We start from the raw sequence: 14,741 nt of genomic DNA on the forward strand, positions 1-14,741 counted from the left end.
GACATCGATGCATCAGTGAATGGTTGCTATCAACTATTATTTTTGTCGCCTTCGACTTGTTCATTATAGTTATTTCTATGTTAATTAAGCACGTATGACTATTTCTCTTTGATTTCTACTGTCTTTTGGTCAATTCTCTACAGTTATATACCGTGCTTTTACATCGACTTGAAGTAGAATTGGTCGAAAGACGATAAAAATCTCATAGAAATATTCATACGTGCTCACAATTAACATAGAGATAACTATAACGAGATAAAAAAAATAATCAGCATTCGCGACACCGATCATTCGTCGACTAATTATTTCTGGCTGGGAAGGTAATTCGTGATGCAGAATATCGAGAAGATCATCTCGCGCAGCGAATCTTCCGGCTTATGGTTATTCATCAAAACGACATTGGAGTCTACTCAACGTCCATCGAGAGGTAATAAAATAAGAGACAACGAAAGGCGGCTCGAGAACGCGACTGATTCCGAGCTTCGAGATTTCGGGGCATTTTGATTTCGTGCGACGGGGACGGGGTTTCCAGGAAGCGAGGTCGTTTCGCGCCTCTTGCCGATCGCAACTGCGCAGTGCGCACGTGTGCACACATACCGTTTACCGTATGTATATGCATACGTTATACGGTTATACGTGCGATGAGACGCCGATCACGCCGCGAGGCGGAGGCGTCCGCGTCGCGCGGCAGTTTTCGCGACGCACGCAGCCATCGCGTGCGCGGTAACGGCGCCGACGCACGGCGCACGGGCAGATCGGATTTTTAGTACCGAGCGCAACGAAGCGGAGCCGTGCCGAGCGGAGAGCGGAGCGCGGGGAGTCCAGTGACTCCAGTGTCCAGTCTCGGAGTGTCCGGCCCTGACGCGAGACGTCGATCGATCCACGCGCCGTGTCGTTTCGTACGTGATATACGCCGCGCGGATTTCATGATGTAGCGCTAGGCGGTGATCCCGGGTCAGGCAAGGAAGATAGTCGCAGCTGACGGTCCACGGTAATCCGTCCAATCAAACTTCTCTCTGGCGAGGTGTCGCGCGAAGGACGCGATCTCATCCTTCTTCTGCGCAAGAAAGACAAAGTTTCTCTCGCTTCCGTCTCCCGTCGGCCATCCCGTGTGCTCCCGACGTCGTCGTCGTCGTCGTCGTCATCGTCGTCGCGGTCGCGCGCGCGTGCCGCGTGCCACGGAAGCTACGCGCTGAGCGCTCCGGCACGCTCCTGCCTCCGGCCTCCGGCTCCGGGTGGCGGGTGCGGGGCTGCGGGGTGACGGAACGTAGAACGGAGCGCGTGGAGCCCTCGCGGGGCCAGGTGTCGAAGCGCGAATCAGCGGCGCGGCGGCGTCAAGATGGCGTGTGCTACGGGCACAGCTGGAGCTGTTGTTTACCCACAAACCCGTGTGGAGCGGGCCACTGGCTGCTGTCGCTGCTGAGAGAGGAGCGGAGAGAGAGAGAGAGAGAGAGAGAGCGCGGAGAGCAGGAGAGCGCGTGGCACGACGCGACGCCTGGCTGCCCTGGCTCCCCGTCGTCGGGACTGGTCGGGGAGACGAAGACGATGGGAGATATATACTCGACGGAGTGAGCGGGTCGGAGTAACGGGGTAACTCGCGTGCGAGCGACGTGACGGCGACGTGACGGGAACGTGACAGCGACGACGTCGACGGCAACGACGACGACGACGACGGTGGCGGCGGTAGCGGTGGTGGAGGCGGCGACGGAGGCGACGGCGTTGGTGACAGTGCTGGTGGCGGCAGCGACGGCGGCGGCAGTGGTAGTGGTGGTGGTGGTGGTGGTGGTGGTGGTGGTGGTGGTGCGTCGAGAAAAAAGCGGGACGCGCGAAAACGGACTCGATGGAAGAGGGTAGCGGAACCCGCGGCGGCAGAGGTCACCGAGTCAGCGCGAGAAACTAACCTAGCTGCGTTTTCGCCATCGCACGGCACGAGGACGGCAACGGCGAGGCGGCGCGATCTCGGGTGGGAGAGGAGCGGCGAAGTTGACCCGCGCCTTCGGCGATAAGTGCGTTATCCTTCTAGGAGTCCGTATTTTCGTCCCGAGACCACGCTGCGTTACGTAAAGAACTCTTGGCGACCGGCCGCAAGGTCGACGTCGTCGTCGCGCCGATTCCCGCTTTCGTCTTCTTTTCTAATGTCCCGAACTTTATTTGTCGTCCACGTGTGTCAGTCATTTTCTCTCCAACGTGAAAAGGAAAGTTTACAGCTAAAAAGAACAGGTCTAGCAGCGTGCACTTCCGTTGGATCCCTCGGGGATTCGAGGTTAGGCCTGCTGATTCGCGCGACCGTCTCGGCCAGACTACGGTAATGAAGGCTGCCGTTGCCTGTTTCCTCAAATTGTGATGAATTGACGAACGTGTATCTCGGTCTTTTGCGGGAGGAGTTAGTCTTATTGGTTCTCCTTTTGTTCTCTCTTTGTTATTTACAGAACTCGATGACACAGCCATGAATCATTTCTTTGTACTCTCTTATTCATCCTTGTTTCTTAATAGAGATGTTTTGCCGCGTGTTCGCATCTTTCGACAGCTCACTGTCTAATCCTGCAACCCGTTCATGATTTATCATTCTTATGTGATTGTCCTTGAGATCATTCCATTGCTTGTATAAAATATTCGACGATGACGCTGGAGCATTTTGATTTAGCGTAACGCTTTCTTCAATTTTTATAGACGTGTCAATAATTTTTTATGTTCTACTTACCTCTTACTTCTTATTAATTTTATTTATTCATCGAACACGCGTTACTTGGAGATTGTGACAAGAAACTGTGATATGTGTTCCACAGGCATCGCCATGAACGCCAGGACGCAGCTGTTTGAATTGAGCATGGAGGGCCGTCAGGTGGACGAGGCGGTTGCGAGTATATTCCACAGCGTGCTGTTCCATCGGAGCCTCGGCAAATTCAAGTACAAACAGGAGGGCAGCTACTCGGTGGGCACTGTGGGATACCAGGACGTGGATTGCGACTTCATTGACTTCACGTACGTCTGCTGCTCGTCGGTGCACCTCGACCAGACGCTCAAGCGCGAGATATCGGGCTTCTCCGAGGCGCTACGCTCCACCGACAGCCCGGGCTCCGGCCAGATATCCCTAGAATTCTTCCAGAGGAAAAAGAGTCGCTGGCCGTTTCAGCCGGAGTGCATACCGTGGGAAGTGTGGACCGTGCGTCTTGAACTTATCAAATTGGCCACCGAGCACGAACGGCAGATATGTCGGGAGAAAGTGGGTGATCTGCTGACCGACAAGATCCTCTATATCACCGAGGTCATGAATCGGCACGACTACATTCCGAAAGTGCCGAGCCAGGCCGAGCTGGATCTGATCTTCGACACCTCGTATCCGGACATACAGCCGTATCTCTTCAAATTGTCCTTCACGACCTCCGGTCCGTCGACCACCACGATGGGCAACACCATGAAGAAACTGATCAGAGAGACGCTATCTATTTAGTCGTTATAATGTATAGTGTAAACTTTTCACGTTAGTGCATTCGTACAGCTTGCTTAGAGTCATCGAAACGCAAATCTTACTTTCCTCTTTAATTTTTTTCATCCACGTGGCACAAGTTTCTGCATTGCACCGAGCGATTTTTCAGATTTTCATATCCACGGTGACTCTAACTTGCCGTAGGCGTTATTATGAGTTCCGAAGAAAATTAAATTTGCGTTATATGAAGGAAGCGGAAGTGGTCCCGAGTCTTCGACCGCTTCGTTCCCGGCGGAAACTACCAAAAGTACTCGGGGTACTTTGCCTACGTGGTGGACTCTGCCGGATTTTATAAACTCCGTAACAGTAGTGTCTCTAATAACGAAAATAATTCCTCGTATACATCGCAGGGACTTCCGCTGCTCTATGTCTCTAACGTCTCTACATAGTACAAATGAACGCGACACTGTGACACTTGCTTCTTTTGTACTTTACTATGAACGTCCGTCGCATAATTATAGCAGGATCACGTTAGTCACGTTTTATACGATATTTTACCTCTTAACTCTCACAACTTAAATCTCCACGGGTGACCGCTGTGGCGGAACGCGACATTATGTTCCTCTCTCGCTTCTCATCCTTTTCAAATGCTGTGTATATCGTAGAGTAGACTCGAGCGTAATTTCCTTTAGTAGATAAAGATATCTTCGCGCGTCATAGACGGAGAAGATAACATGATTTAGAATAAGATTACTGAGATTTCGGGTCTCTAGCTGAGAAGCAGGATGTCTCCAGATTCTTTAATGTCGTAGTAGAGTCTTTGAGAACACTGAATCTTAAAAGTACTCGTAACTTACTTACTCCTTGATAAACTCCTCCGACTACACGACGGCTGTATTCGGCGCTACTATACACTCTGTTTTTCAGTCGCTAACATTGAAAGTATATATAATTATCCTAAACTCTTTGTCGATCACAGAACGCTTGGATTATTCCGCATATGTACATATATATACATATGCGGATATATCGGATGTATACATATATATATATATATATATATATATATATATATATAAAACGCGTTGCATTACACACGGTGTGTATACACGCGCGTTTGCATACAAAGCCGCAATTAATTTCATCATAAATTAACGCTGAACATCCGATCGTGTCCAATACTGGATTTAGTAGTACGGACATTGCGCAGCGAGCGGGTCACATTTAGCGTTAAATGTGCGGAAGAGCAGAGTGTTTATTATAATTACAGTGTGTATGCGTGGAAGCGATTGTTATTTATTTTCACGAGTGACGATACGTAACGCTAGGCGTTACGTGTATGCAGATTAGCAAATACAATTATTTCCATATTGTTCTTTTCTTTCGTTCGATCTTAAGTTATAACAATCAAATTGTAAAATAAGTTAATTAATCATTAAGCCAACGCGACGCCCGCAATATCGAAGCGCACCGGGTGATACGAAAGAAACCGCACGAAAAAAATCGCCGTCACGAATACATTTCTCCCAGACGTTTCGTGCCTTCGTATCGAATTTTTGATAGGGAAAATTGTGCTAGGAGACTAACATACCAGATGATAATGTCACTATTATTTATTGAGCTCGAAGCATCTCATTCACATCTCGTAAAAGTGGAATAGTCTCTCTCTCTCGCGCGGGCGCGCGCGCGCGCGCGTGCAGAAGGCAAATCTGTGATCCTTCTCGGATTCGAGACGGTTTTGTTCTATTCCTCATAAAGCGACGAATGTGTGTGCCGTTAACGTCGTGTCGTTTTAGGATTTTCAAGCTGACGGTAGGCGTAAAACGGAAGGCGGATGTTCGGAACGACTCGGTCGGCGGCGACCCGTGCGCGCGATCATACTTATTATATTATACAATGTGTAAATAGTGTCTGAGGAATATTGCCGTAAATCAAATCACGTCGCGCCGAGAGGGTCACCGCGCGTTCCGAGATCCGCTCCTTGGCCTTACCTATGACCAATCAATAAAGAATATCACGACGCATTAGTAGCGCACATACCTTTACGAATTAACCGTAGACGAGAAGCGTAATGTTAATTTAAACGATTAATCATATATCGTCCCTACTGCTTTTCTTTCTCCGCCGATGTTATTCAGGTAATTTTAAAAAATATGCAATTGCGACTTAGCTGAATGTTCCGTGTACTCGAGCGTATACGTCGATTGGGTGTATCCTACTGGAGTGAGTCTTTTTTTTTTCTCCTGCATCGACTAAAAGGAAAAAAGAAAGGAAATTACGGTGGTCGTCGACAGCGCGCCGCTCTCTCCCTGCGATTCCGTGTAGAAAATCGACCGCAGTCTCTTTCCCTCGCACTATCTGACTTTTACAATTATATGACGTGAACGATATATTGTATAAACGGTAAAAAGGAGTCGCAGTGTGGGATCCGCGACACGACATTATGACAAAGAGAGGCGCACATATATACGTGCGCATATATAAATATATAAATATGACATATTATATATATAGAAAGAACACAAATAGAGGGAGAGAAAGAAGGAACGAAAGAGCGAGCGATTGGCCACGTGTGCATGTGTAACTAGAGTTCTGCGAGTTTGTCAAATTGCTACATGCTGTTATAAATAAATAAAAAATTATATAATAAATATATATAAATAATATATATATATATATATATATATATATATATATAAATAGCAAAATAGATAAAACCGAGACCTGTATATTATAAGCTGCGAGACAAATGTGACAAAATGTGTAGTGTATAGCGAGGAAGATGAAATATCTGCAAGTTTTAATTTATCATGATGAGTACGCTGACGATAAATGATTAATTATTAATAAATTACTGTATTTTATAATAGCACTTTTTTCATGGAAACACCCATGTCTCCTGTTTATCCACAAAGTATTTAATCTCATATTTTTATCACGCAACGAATTTTTAGCACAATTTCATACATATTCCAAAAATATCGAAAAATCTATGCTTTATATTTTTGAAAGCAGTAAATAATTCTTTTTCTGTCGCGTATCAATTAAAAGAATAGATTGTTACGTTATATTCACTATTACATCGTAAAGAGTTACGAGAAGAATTGTAACAAGAACATATTTATTACATATTGCAATATTTTGTAATTATTATATTCAAGTCTCTGAAATATCTTAATTATGCTCGTACAAATAATATCTTTGTTTATTGACGTTACACTTCGAGTATTTATTTACCAATATTCTAAAAATATCGCGTTATCTTCTTCAGGAGGAATAAAAGAGCGAAAAAAATATATGTATACATACGACCTATTCCGTTAAAAAATATAGCTTATCTCGGATTAATTGTTGACGCAAAAGAGTCCAAGTAGTTGTTTAGATTTATGATAAAGCGCGCAACTTTATCGCTCCGTCGGGTGCTGCGCTCTAACGGGTGACCCCCGAGTTTTCGATGGACGCTCGCTCGGCATTGCAAATTCGCAACGCGTTAATTAACGTAAACGCGGATTCCCGAATATCATAGGACATCAATCGGATCGCGTGGTAAAATTGCATACGAAATACGAAGCGTACGACCGGTACAACTCTCGTCGACTTTTTATTCCCGACATTCCGGTCGGCGTTCTTCGTAACGCGCGAAATCCCATATTTCCCTGTTCCCTCGAACGAACTGGGAATAGTTGGCATAATCTCGCGGCGAAAGTCCATTCGCGGACGATCATATAACCGAGTCGAAGAATTTGTCCGCAATAAGATGCAAACAGGGAAACTTCTCCCCTGCCTCCCTCCCCACCGCGAATTCGTCGCTCTTTATCCTCCCTCGCGCGCCGGGGGGGGGGGGGCTCTTGAAACTGAATCACGCCTGTGGACCTCCGCGTGAAGGATATATTCATTTCGACTTTATTAGATTCTGGAGAACACTCCCGGACTCGCGGGAATCTCAAGTATTTTTGGCCGCCGCCTTGACATAGCTCTCGACGACACGTGGCGCGATGTGGATCGCGATAAATCGCGAAACATAACGATTCTACGAATGAGAATATTTTATTTCTGGCTTTACCTGGCCGTGGCTTACTGAAAACTAACGTGCGAGTCGAAGACGGTGACAGAGGAAAGCGAAAATAAGATGCGGAAAGAAAGATATGCAGCTTTAAAGCTTTTACGTTATCTTGTAAGAACGCTTGAATTAGTGTTAGTATTAGAGTTGATGCATTATGCCGAGTCTTTTGTTTCCGTCTCGTTTTTCCAATCGTCATTCCGAGTGTGAAGTAAAAAGAAGTAAATTATTTACCAAAGGACGAGAAAAAGAAGTGAATTTAGTTTATTATCAATTATTTATTCAATAAGAAAAAACAAAATTAAGAAATGTACAAAAACCGTACATCAATTTTTGTACATTTCTTAATTTTGTTTTTTCTGATTGAATAAATTGATAATTAACACCTAAAATCACTTTTTGTTCGTCACTTTTGGCCGATGATTGACTTTATAGCTCAGCTTGTAGCGAATGGATCAACCTTATTTAATTTAGAAGAAAGATTGGTAATTGCATAGATGGGGGGACCACCTTGGATGACCTGGATATTTTAGTATATTGTCAAGGTCACTCTTCTGAGTAACCTTCAGAAGGTTTCAGCCCGCGCTCGTTATTCGTTAAAAAGTTATTAACAAAAAAAAGTTTAGAAAATATAGCAGCTATTTTGAGTATTGGAAGGCATAAATGACTAATATATATGTCGAAATAGTTCACGCATATACTTTGAAACCGATCACGCCTTCGGCGTATAGATTAGTGATGCGCTTTAAAAAGTATTTAAGTGTTTAAAGCGCGTCAACTAACCTATGTAGGTTAGTGACGCGCTTTAAAAGTATTTAACTGTTTTTTTAAGTAGAGAATATCTCGTTTTGCGTGAAATATTCTTTCGGCGTATAGATTAGTGACGCGCTTTAAACACTTAAATACTTCTTAAAGCGCGTCACTAATTTATACGCCGAAGGCGTGATCGGTTTCAAAGTGTATGCGTAAACTATTTCGACATATATATTAGTCATTTATACCTTCCAATACTCAAAATAGCTGCTATATTTTCCAAACTTTTTTCGTTAATAACTTTTTAACGAATAACGAGCGCGGGCTGAACCTTCTGAAGGTCACTCAGGAGGGTGACCTTGACAACATACTAAAATATCAAGGTCATCCAAGATGGTCCCCCCCATCTATACAATTACCGAAAGATTTATTTATGTACGATATGGCAGTAATGATGGCAATAAATACAAAAGCGGGTAGTTCTTATGGAGGTCCTTATAACAGCCTTATAATTGAATGTACAATTTCGAAAAGGACACATCTCGCATTTTTTGGCTTATAGGTTTTTTCGCTAATATGTGCTCTAATTACGTTTACACATTTTTTTGCGAAAAAGGCACCCTCCTATCGTAATTTGACCCTAAAATGCAAATTGCAAAGTTTTGTATCACTATGAGTACAATCGTTAAAATTAAATCAGTATTTTCATTCCTGAAAAATTTTAATTTTCAGAGACGTGTCCTTTTCGAAATTGCGCATTCAATTACTTCTGTTGTTTTATATCTCCCTGGGCTATTCAGAATACAGCTTTAAGATTCGCTTGCTTGCGCTTTTCCTAACGAACTGTCATAAACGGAAGGATTCTCTTTGTTCGAAACGGAATGGCAAATCTGGCTTTAATAAAATAAAGCAATTTGAGCAAAAGTCATTTATAAATAAATACTTTACTTGAGTGAAAGTTACCAGTCATTTGAAAGTTCTTTTTAATAATAAAAGGAGTTTCCGAAAAGAAGATATTATTCAAAAGAAAACGCTACTATATATATAAAACGCGGCACGTCCGCCGTTTTCTCGCTCGCGAGGGAGGGGTGCGAGCCTAAAATATTACGCGGAGGAAGGAAATGAACGCCGACGCGTCGCTCTCGAATTTGCGACGTACGTTTTCATACCGCTCGACGACGACGACGACGTTTAAAGTTAAGCATCGACACCGATCGGACTCCACCCTCGCCCCCCGCCCGTCGTAAATATATCTCCGCGTGCACCCAGGTAGGCGCATCGCGATCATACGCGATCATACGCGTGCGCGCGAAGCCGCCCTCGGTCTCCCTCGAAGCCGATTTTCTCGCGTCTCAGTCGCCGGCAGGACAGGGAGGCAACGCGCTTCGCATACGTAGCCCGGCGTCGCGACGCCCCGACTGGTGGATCGTCCGTCCGCGCTGGTATCCGAGATGAGAGCAGCATCCTCGATGAAGTCGCGAGAGTCGTCGCGCGGCTGAACGACTGAACGCCGCGGCGTACGTCCGAAGTATACTCCGCGAGGGAGAACCATCAGCGCGGTAGAGAGATACATGTGCTCCTTAGACACGTGCACGACGTGCCGCGACCTTTCGCACGCGTTTTCTCGAGCAGAGAAGATAAAAGGTAGATAAATGGAACGATAACGGGTGCGGTTTCCTCGGACAGTCTCGATTACAAACGATGGCCGAGCGTGCGCGCGTGCAATTCCGCGTGTCGCCGTGAAAGAAATCGGAGACCGAACTCTCGATATCTCTCGCGAGAAGAAAAACAATCGAACATGCGTGACTCTTCGTCGCGGCGGATGAGACTCTGCGATGAGTTGCATCAAAAGAGGAACGACCGTGTAAAGGAAGTCCTCCGTGCGCGCCGTTTGTGAGTGTATAATGTGTGAGATAGGATTTTTATATTTTTCGTATACAAGTACTTCGTCTTCTTTTCTTCGCCTCGTGGGTCGTCCGTGGTGGACGCGCGAGCCCCCCCGCATCAGTAGTCACGTCTGCCTAAATCTCTCGCGTAATCGCGCGCGCGCGCCCGCGCCCGAGAAATCCGCGCGGCCTAGCGACGCGTTCGTAAATTCTAAGAACTTCGTTCCGCGTCAACGGCGAAACTTGGCGGATCATCATCATCGTCTTCGTCGCGCGACGGAAGAAATCGCCCACAACTTCGGTCCGCTCTCTCGACCCCGCGGACCTTCAACAGGTGGCCGAAATCGATCTCGCACGTGTAGTACAAGCGCGTACGTGATCACTTTTCACGGCGTATCGCTGCACACTACTCTTTTTTCCGTTTTCTTTCTTCGGCTTTTTTTGTTATTGCTGCAATCTTCTCTAAACCTCTAGGTTACAGATATGAAAGTTGAAAATATTGAGAAGAGAAGAGGCTCTCTCTTTTGAACAGATTTGTCCAAACGTTTTCGGAGTATTCTTTTTTTTTTACAATAACAATAATAGTTAGAATATTTGATTATCGTTTTGGATTAGTTAAGTACTTGAGTAAAAGTTTACATTATCATACGTAATAAAGTCACCATCTAATTATTAAGTTGTAGAGAGTTGTAGTAACGAAAAATTCTAATAAAATTGACAAATCAACAAGAAATTATTTGATTGTTAACAAAACTGAAGATACTTTTATGTATATTAGAAATGCAAAATTATGCTATATCAATTAAAGGAACCTTATAAGTATATATTTAATTTTCTACCTTTAAAAAATTATCCTTCGTTCTCTTATTTATCGAGGTACTATAATGATACTATAAAATTAAGCAATTATTAACGAATTTAACTCACGCTGTATTAGCTGCTCGACGTTTCGCGTTTAAAATGGACATTTTAACAAATGTTCCCCATTCTCTGAGCCTCTCCCAATTGTTTCTCGATACTCTCTCGATCGGCTAGTTCAACGAATTCATTAATATCTACCATGGCCGTTAAAATCGGTCTATCAACGAGCCGTGTAGCACGTAACGCGTTTCCATTAATCTCCGATTAATACGCATCGCACATCCAACGAGTGGAAAACTGTGTGATTTACGATCCTCCATCTGCGCGTAAATAAATCCGTGCGCGTTAGAGCGTTAAAAAAAACATCAGTGGAATTGTCGTGTCGACTTTCTGACGAAATCCTTACTCAATAAGAGAAAAAAGAAAAAAAAGAAAGAGGAGGAGAAAGAAAAAAGAGAACGCAGAGCTTTATCGTCGGAGTATATGCGTCCCTATTTCCGATTCTTAATGACGAAACGATCTTGAGGAGTGTCTGCCAAGCTTTTTAAATAGTTCCTCTGCTTCTCTCTCTCTCTCTCTCTCTCTCTCTCTCTCTCTCTCTCTCTATCTCTATCTCCTCACTTTCAAGACTCGTGAAGCGCGACGTGGCCGGTATTGTCGAGCGCTCGGAACTTTCCGAAACGCTTGCTTGACGGCGACGACACGACGCTGCCAAAGTTTGCCGAGGGTCTCGTCCACGCCGTCCCGGTCATAATCGGTACTCCTAAATTGCTCTCTCATGTCTTGTTTCAGCGAGAGGAACGACCGTCGTTTCCCGGGGGTTCGAAAGTTTCGTCGCGAAACCGGCGAAACATGTTAATTGCCTGACTGTCATCGCCATTCGCCCCTTCCCCGAGTACATAAACGCCGAACGAACCGAACGAAATTGACGTTTCTATTAACATTGACAAGCATATAATATTCGTATGACGTGTAATTCTAAATAATCTAAATAATCTAAATAATCAAAAAAGCTCTTGATATATAAATGACTCTGGACGATTGGGTGTTTCCACGTTGCGAATCGTCGCGAGGAACAGCGTAAAGATTACGCTAATAGTTCGAGAATATAAGAGTGAAATGTGCAACGCGACGCTTCCGCGGCGAGCTTTTTACCAGTATCCCCGCTCGTGCATTCGTACAAAACCCTCTTCCTTAATTAAACATTTGCTCACTGCCACCTTGCGAATTAATGAACAAGGAAATTGGTGCTGCCTCCAAACTCATCGTCATTTATTTACGTCACTCGCCACTTTTCGTTTTAATGTGAATTCTGCTTGGAAGATGGCTTCATTATGAGAAATGAAAAAGAAAGATATCCATCTTGTCGATGTTCGAGCAGATAAAATGTAAAATGGACCTTTAAGATTCGCGGATAAAGAAAAAGGAACTGAATATTCGATGCGGGATAACGATCGATAAAAGTGCGGCGCTCCTCATTTAATCTGTCCTTTAAACTATCGGAAAATCAAACTTAAATTAAATCGCGCTTAAAGGATTATCTCGGCGAAAGTCGGGGTAAGAGTTGCAACGCTTGCATACGCGTCAAGCGTAATCGATGCCCCTCAAACAGTTGGCCCTGCGAGGATACCGCGGCGCGCGAAACTCAAGCTAATCTGCTTATCTGGAGCTATAACTCGTTTATCTATCGCAACTTCCGTCGCCTGAGCGTTCGCCGCGCCGGATAACAGCAGCGCGCGCTGTTGACGCTAATGGGGCGAGGAGCTTCGTGAGAAATTAATTCACGGCTCGTGAATCGACAACGCCGGCACGTGTATATATGTACACCGCTCCGATTTTCTTCCGGACTAACTCTCGACTCGCCGAGTCGCATTAGCGGATCGACCTTCCGCACCTCGCAATCGTATATAGGGGATGATGAACCAGCGAGTCTATCCGCGTACTGCTGACGCATGATCGATTTGACGAGGTAACGACGGAAGGGAGAGGAGAAGGAAGAGGAAGAGGAGGAGGAAAAGGAGGAGGAGGAGGCAGAGCAAGAGGAAGAGGAAAAGGAGGCGTCGTCGGTCGCGAGTAACTGACCCGCGCTCTTCAAGATGCGCCACGGATAATAGCACAACGCAAATAACGTCGGCTTCGTCGGTCGCCATGCAGAACGTGTCGGCGCGCAACTCCAGCTACGCGCAGACGGAGGACATGACGTCGAATCTGATGGTCCAGATCGTATTCTGCGTGTTCTACATCGTCATCTTCGTGCTCGGCATATTCGGCAACGTGCTGGTGGTCTTCGTCGTCGGGCGGAATCGCCAGATGCACACCGTCACCAATCTTTTCATCACGAACCTCGCGCTCAGCGACGTGCTGCTGTGCGTGCTGGCCGTGCCCTTCACCCCCTTGTACACCTTCATGAACGGGTGGGTCTTCGGTAACACCCTCTGCCATCTGGTGCCCTACGCCCAGGGGGTCAGCGTGTACATCAGCACGCTCACGCTGACGAGCATAGCCGTCGACCGGTTCCTGGTAATCCTCTATCCGTTCCATCCGCGCATGAAGATCAAGATGTGCCTGGCGATCATCGTGAGCATTTGGATGGTCGCGTTACTGGTCACCCTGCCGTACGGGCTTTACATGCAGCAGCTGGAGGAAAAGTATATGTCCTTCTGCGAGGAGAACTGGCCCAGCGAGCCATTTCGCAAGGTCTTCAGCTCGCTCACCTCGATACTGCAGTTCGTCGTGCCGTTCTTCGTGATCGCCTTCTGCTACATATGCGTGTCGATCAAGCTGAACGATCGAGCGCGCGCCAAACCCGGCAGCAAGACCAGCAAGCGCGAGGAAACGGATCGTGAGAGGAAGCGCCGGACCAATCGGATGCTGATCGCCATGGTCGCCATATTCGGCGTGTCTTGGTTGCCGCTCAACATCGTCAACGTCGTCGACGACTTTTACTCGGACGCCAACGGCTGGTCCTACTACAAGTTCTGCTTCTTCATGTCGCACTGCATCGCCATGAGCAGTACCTGCTACAATCCGTTCCTTTACGCCTGGCTCAACGACAACTTCCGCAAGGAATTCAAACAGGTGTGTACGTATTGAGCTTGTCCGCCTTTCGTTTCTTTCCGATATCACATCGTGAGAGCCAAGGCCAAGCTGGGCGCTTTTTGAAATTACCGGATTGTCCATTTCATTGTTTCTCATTCATCCGCGAGGTATATACACCAGCAAATAGATCATTCTTATTACGGTCGGAGAGCAAACGTATAATACTTTGCATGAAATCATTCGCGAAACTATTCAGGGCACGTATTATGGAACTTTTCGTAATGGATTCTGATTGCAGTTATACCGTTTCCCCTAGAAAATGTAAATAGAAATTTAGGAAATAACTAAACCATTCGGAAAAGTTCCGTGTGCGTGCTCAGCCGCAGAAATGGTGCGTTAAAAATTAAATATCTCGAAACAAGCGCGTTTTCTCGAACGCGAATCCGCAACTTATTCTCAGAGTTTTTTAAATTAGAAAGCTAGACAATATCTTTATGAAAAAAGTAATATTAAAAATTATTGTAATAGCATTGTTTTCAGAATTTTTTAAATTTTTAGACAAGAATGTTAGGCAAATACTTTTATAAAATAAAGCAATGTTACAGATCATTGCATGCAACGTTCGTTTTAATATATACTTTACATGGTATAGCTTTTTGAGTATGCGTAATATTACGCGGATACGTCTAATGCATTTATAATTAACTGCATGCAA

General features: G+C 45.4%; 3 protein-coding genes across 11 annotated transcripts in view; 2 read left to right on the forward strand and 1 right to left on the reverse strand.

The window, feature by feature from the left end:
* The window catches only part of Yeti (yeti), a 126,797-nt gene that overhangs the window by 10,391 nt on the left and 101,665 nt on the right, over nt 1-14,741 (reverse strand). The gene's annotated exons all lie outside the window — the stretch shown is intronic.
* Atg101 (autophagy-related protein 101) lies at nt 321-6,294 on the forward strand. Of its 4 annotated transcripts, none has more exons than XM_077424105.1 (2): nt 321-427; nt 2,787-6,294. In XM_077424105.1, exons 1-2 carry the CDS (start codon nt 331-333, stop codon nt 3,449-3,451), a joined length of 762 nt encoding a protein of 253 aa, XP_077280231.1. In that variant the 5' UTR covers nt 321-330; the 3' UTR covers nt 3,452-6,294. The 4 variants fall into 4 exon arrangements, with proteins under 4 accessions (XP_077280231.1, XP_077280235.1, XP_077280232.1 ...); XM_077424109.1 differs by lacking the exon at nt 321-427 and adding an exon at nt 703-991; XM_077424106.1 differs by lacking the exon at nt 321-427 and adding an exon at nt 710-2,006.
* Nucleotides 9,578-14,741, forward strand: part of LOC143907074 (prolactin-releasing peptide receptor) — a 65,299-nt gene continuing 60,135 nt past the window's right edge. Inside the window, exons 1-2 of one of the 5 annotated variants that reach the window (XM_077423588.1) lie at nt 9,578-10,497; nt 11,780-14,065. In XM_077423588.1, coding sequence (XP_077279714.1) covers nt 13,136-14,065 — 930 coding nt within the window. In that variant the 5' untranslated portion in view covers nt 9,578-10,497; nt 11,780-13,135. The remainder of the gene's footprint in view (nt 10,498-11,779; nt 14,066-14,741) is intronic. The other 4 variants (XM_077423589.1, XM_077423591.1, XM_077423590.1 and 1 more) reach the window with 4 other exon arrangements.

This window comes from Temnothorax americanus, unplaced genomic scaffold, assembly GCF_048541705.1.
Source record: "Temnothorax americanus isolate GAGA-0224 unplaced genomic scaffold, ASM4854170v1 Scaffold8, whole genome shotgun sequence".
In the NCBI taxonomy this organism is placed as follows: Eukaryota; Metazoa; Arthropoda; class Insecta; order Hymenoptera; family Formicidae; genus Temnothorax; species Temnothorax americanus.

Coding starts and splice junctions, on each gene's coding strand:
- Atg101 (XM_077424105.1), top strand. CDS start 331: ATGCAGAATATCGAGAAGATCATCTCGCGCAGCGAATCTTCCGGCTTA. Junction 428..2,786: donor TACTCAACGTCCATCGAGAG/GTAATAAAATAA, acceptor TGTGTTCCACAG/GCATCGCCATGAACGCCAGG.